Source organism: Triticum dicoccoides, chromosome 4A, assembly GCF_002162155.2.
Source record: "Triticum dicoccoides isolate Atlit2015 ecotype Zavitan chromosome 4A, WEW_v2.0, whole genome shotgun sequence".
Taxonomy (NCBI): Eukaryota; Viridiplantae; Streptophyta; class Magnoliopsida; order Poales; family Poaceae; genus Triticum; species Triticum dicoccoides.
In genome coordinates this window covers 583916012-583920933 of record NC_041386.1, presented here as the reverse complement: position 1 = coordinate 583920933, position 4922 = coordinate 583916012, and the positions used below count along the sequence as shown (strand labels likewise).

General features: G+C 50.5%; 1 protein-coding gene and 1 pseudogene across 1 annotated transcript; both read right to left on the bottom strand.

Moving 5' to 3' along the window:
• Positions 1-2152, bottom strand: part of LOC119283699 — a 3577-nt pseudogene extending 1425 nt beyond the window's left edge.
• Positions 2153-2210: 58 nt separating this feature from the next.
• LOC119289206 (premnaspirodiene oxygenase-like) lies at positions 2211-4031 on the bottom strand. Its single transcript, XM_037568586.1, has 2 exons — positions 3138-4031; positions 2211-2855 (listed from the first exon to the last, which is right to left on the bottom strand). Exons 1-2 carry the CDS (start codon positions 4029-4031, stop codon positions 2211-2213), a joined length of 1539 nt encoding a protein of 512 aa, XP_037424483.1.
• Positions 4032-4922: the final 891 nt, after the last annotated feature.

Here is a 4922-nt window from a genome sequence, read left to right as displayed (position 1 = left end):
GAAGGATTTTTTTGGAGGTCTTAGATGTGAAATAAATATGTTTGGCCCCCTCAGATCTCCATATTTTTTCCATCCCCAAAAATATTTCTCTATCTCCGCCACTTTACTCAATCAAGGACACCAAAATAGCCGATGAAGTTGGTTGACCGGTTAAGCAGACTTTTGTGTCCAGTCCCCCAATCGTGTTTCCTTGTAATGATGCAGAGAAGAAGAGCATCGATGGCACACCAAAGAATCTTATAGTAATGATTACACTGCAGTGAGAGTCTCCTATGCTTTCTTAGAGTTTCTTTCCTATGACCATATCCAATCTTTATCCCCTTAACTGCATCTTTAGCTCTTCTCCCATCATATAACCCCATAAACTTTTCCCCAATTTTAATCCCTCAAATTTTAGAAGATTAACTTTTTTGCAGCTAGCACTTCCCGTAACATAACTAATCAAACGACCTCGACTGTATATGAAGGTCTCTCTTCATCTTCTTCTTCCTTTCACGCGGCCAACGACAACTTCTTGCCTGAAGTTGGCGTCGAAGATATAGATAGGGCCTAGGGTAGATGCTCTGTAAAATTAGACATGGGCTCACCTCGTGACATGTACGCATGTGAGGAAGGAGTCGACAAAGTGACGAAATCCATCCTCTATGGACCAAAGTTTGGGCACTTCTTCGCTTGGATGGGTACTTCTCCTCTTTGGTCTCTCAGTGTCATGATGGTGTGGTTTAGCAAGCACCAGTTCGTCAGAATCGATGATGGCGGTCGATAGACATGTTTCCCTCTAAGTGCTTCTCACGTGCACTCGGTGTGCATGTTACTCCACTTGCAGTGCCGCTCTGCCATGTAGTAGGGGACGAGCAAGAGAAGCGCAACGATGGCATGTGATATCGCGGAGGATGATCTGACACTGTATATGAAGACTAATTTTTCATTACCGGAGAAGTATGTCGTACCGACTAAGCGCCCTGACAAAAGGTCATTGCCTGAGAAGTATGTCATACCAGCTAAGCGCCTTGACAAAAGTACATTGCCGGAGAAGTATGTCGTACCAATTAAGTGCCCTGACAAAAGAAATCAAATTGTTACCATCAGTTGTATGCAACAATGTATGACCATGAAACGTTTAGCTCCAGAGGTATAGGTATTGGAGATTGGCACGATGAAGTTTCAAATTATATCGAAGAAGGAAGTAAAGCCCACCTTTCAAACCCCGTGCACGGTAGGAAAGATTTGAGTCAAAGCCAATCTTAAAGTTGAACAGGTATTGGCAATGATATTTCGTGTGTTTTTTGGAGAAGTTTTGAGAACTGCTTTGGATTTTTCGCGAGAGATTGGAGACGGTGTCTCTAATTTGTTGATAATTCTTGGAGGATCGTCCACGTACTTCTTATTCAAGGTGTGTGTGTGTGTGTTGTTTTCGTGGTGATTGCATTCATTAGATCGCGAGCGCCACGTCGTTTCAAGTGACATCGTACTGTGAAAGATTGAAAAAATTATTCACTCCATCAATTCTCTGTCAAAGATCGCATAAGAGGAGTGGGGCAGTGGTCAGGGACAACAAAGAAGATGGAAATTGAAAAAAAAATCCTCGCCGGAGATTGGAGGGGTGCATGGGCGTCAGGACCGCCACGCAGAGTCACGGGAGGAGATATAACAGAGGGAGGAGGACTTTACGAGATTGGGATTTTTCTTTCTATAAATAAATTTGAGGCATATTTCGGTATGGATGGCTAAATATAGGCCCTCCAATGAGCACATTCTATGGCTGTTGGCCCAGATTGATCAATACTCCCTCAGTCCCCAAATGTATAACATATAAATTAAGTCAAAAAGCTAATGCTTCCCAAATAGATGGCATATCCATGCAAAAAAAGATGACATATATGTTTGTCTCTTGTCAAAGAAAATACTTATGTATGACAGTAAAAAGAGAGCGATATATAGACACACATTTACCCTGGTCGAGCCCTCAACCCCTGGTACTTACCAAAGGCCATGCGTATGGCAGTACCAGACGTGAGTCACTACTCTTCCAATGCAACAAGGGCGCATCATGTCGAAGCTAAGGGAGCAGCAGGAGGAGGGACAATGTAAGGAGTGGCATAGAGCACCCTGGTCCAGCCAGCCCTGAATCCCCGGTACTTACCGCAGGCATGCGTGTCACAGTACTAGACGTTAGTCACTGTGCGTCCAATGCAACAAGCTAGCGTATATCATGTCGAAGCTAAGGGAGCAGCAGGAGGAGGGACAACGTAGGGAGTGGCGCAGAGCATAAGAGGGTTCTTCCTGCGCACGCCGAGCCCCATGGACTCCGCCATGTCCACCTCGTCCACGCCGGCGGGCAGCCTCCAGTCGAAGTGGTACATGAGCTGCAGCAGCGTGAGCTCCATGCCGGCGAGCCCGTAGTTGTACCCTGGGCACATCCTCCTCCCGGCCCCGAACGGCGTGAACTCGAAGTGGAGGCCATGGAAATCGACGGCGCCGTCCTGCTCGAACCGCTCCGGCACGAACTCCTCGGGGTCCTTCCAGTAGCGCGGGTCCCTGGAGATGGCCCACGCGTTCACCACCATCCTCGACTTGGCCGGCACCACGTACCCGCCAATCTCCGTCGTCTCGATGCTCTCCCTAGGCACCAGTAGCGGCGCCGCCGGGTGTAGCCGGATCGCCTCCTTCATGGTGAGCTTGAGGTACCTGACGCTGTTGCTGCGGAGGTCCGTCTCGCTGATGTTGTCCTTGCCGTGGAAGGCTCGCCGGACCTCGTCCTGCAGCTTCTTCATCACGCGCGGGGTGCGCATGATCTCGGACATCGCCCACTCCGTCGATGAGCCGGAGGTCCCCGTGCCGCCGGCAAACATGTCCTGCCATTATATGAAGCCACTTTAATTTATAATCATGCTAAGTCTCAATCGACTTAGACTTGGTTATTCTCAGTCGATGCTATATTCATGAGATCATACATTGAGATTCATGCATAATTTTCTTTCAGATTTTTTTAAATGATATGTCGCTTGTCTGAGACTTGGTTAAATCTTTGTCGATTGAGACCTAGCCACATTCTTTAATTTAATCTGCCGGTAAGCATGCATGCATGCATTTTAATCTGCGACATCATCAAAGTAACACGTGTGCAAACGACTTACCAGTACGACTGCTTTGATGGTGTTGTCCGTGACTGGGAACCCCCAGGGGTTGTCGCCCTTCTGCAAGGAGAGCATGACGTCGACGACATTCTCATCGACGACATCCTTACCGGCAGCAATCCTGTCAGCGCGCACCCTCCGCCTCCCCTCGATGATGTCCACGAGTATGTCGTCGAACGTTCGGTGGATCTCCCGCAGCTTCCTCTTCATCCCGGTGGCCTCACCGAGCAGCTCCTTGAGCCGCGGGAAGAGGTCAGGCACGTTGAACCCGCTGGACAGCCCGACAACGCGCTTGATGGCATGCTGGAACACCGGCATGTCCGGCCGCACCTCCCCGAACGCGGACCTAGAGATGGTCCGGCTGCTGATGTCGTACACCATCCTGGTGACGTCGACCGGCTCGCCGGCCGCGGCGGCGGCGCGGATGAGGTCCACCTGCCTCTGCACCTCCTCCTCGCGTATGAACTGGAACTGGAGCACGCGCTTGGGGCTGAGGATCTCGTGGATGCAGAGCTTGCGGATCTTGCGCCAGTAGTCGCTGGTGGGGGCGAAGATGATGTCGGTCCAGCCGTAGCCGCAGATGCCGCCCACGAGCAGCCGGGGCCGGTTGGCGAAGTTGGGGTCCTGCACCTTGAGCACCTCGCGCGCCAGCTCCCGCGACGTCACCACCACCAGCGGCATCGGCCCGATCTTGAGCATCATGATGGGCCCGTGCACGCCGGCCAGGTCCCGGAGCCTCCGGTGCACCAGCGTGTTCACGAAGTGGTGCACGCTCCCGATGATCGGCAACGTGCGCGGGCCCGGCGGCCGGCGCGCCGAGGACGGCCTGAAGAAGTAGATCATGGACACGGCCAGGAGGACCAGGAGGATGGCGTTGTACGTGGCGTCCTCCATGGCTACCTTGGAGAGATTGGCCACGGTTTGGCCGGTGGAGTGATCTACTGACCTAGCTTGCTAGCTAGCGAGCTTGAAGGCTTGCACTGATCTCACTGGTGTAGATACCGTCTGGTTTTATAGCAGAAGTGAGCAAGTGCGTCCACGGGAACGTACGTGCTTCCCTCTTTGGTTTCGACGACTCCATCGCCGCGCGCCAACGTAAATTTAACCCTAGCATAGCACAAAGCCGGTGCATTGCATGCATGGTGTGCTACTACCTTGCAAGCAACAAGATAAGTCATGGGAGGTTACACGTGCGTACGTGGACGCCGTCGACGGGAACTAGGCGCGTCATTAGCCACAGGCCACGGGAGTTTCTCAGACTTGACGAGACGTGGTTTCTCAAACCACCGTTCATCGATCGGCATCACCTTCATCGCTATCGGGAGTTACTATGTCCAAAATCTACCGTGTAAATTTACAGTTGGGATTGGCCGCTTCTTCGTGCCCACGTCAGCTGAAGCTAGAGTGACGTCGTTGCACATGCATCAACCTGCGTAAAATAGCAATATATTTCCCATACTGTGATTCCAGGCGTCCAGCTAGACATGTAGTATCAAAGAAAAATCTTATCTGGCTATGTTGACGTGTGCATAGTTGTGTTGTGTTGCTTAGATCTTGACAAAGGATAGTTTAGTCCGGGCTTAAAGAGGCTGCTGGCAAGTTCTAGTTCTAGTCTATTTGAATATTTTGTGGTGACGAAGAATCTGTAGCTAGATTTTTTTTAAGTGCTCTCTAGGTCTAGCTAGCCAAGTGCATTTTACTCCCTCCGTTTTTAGATATAAGTTTTTTTGAATATTTCAATATAACCTACATGCGGATGTATATAAGAGGCTGCCAGCAAGTTCT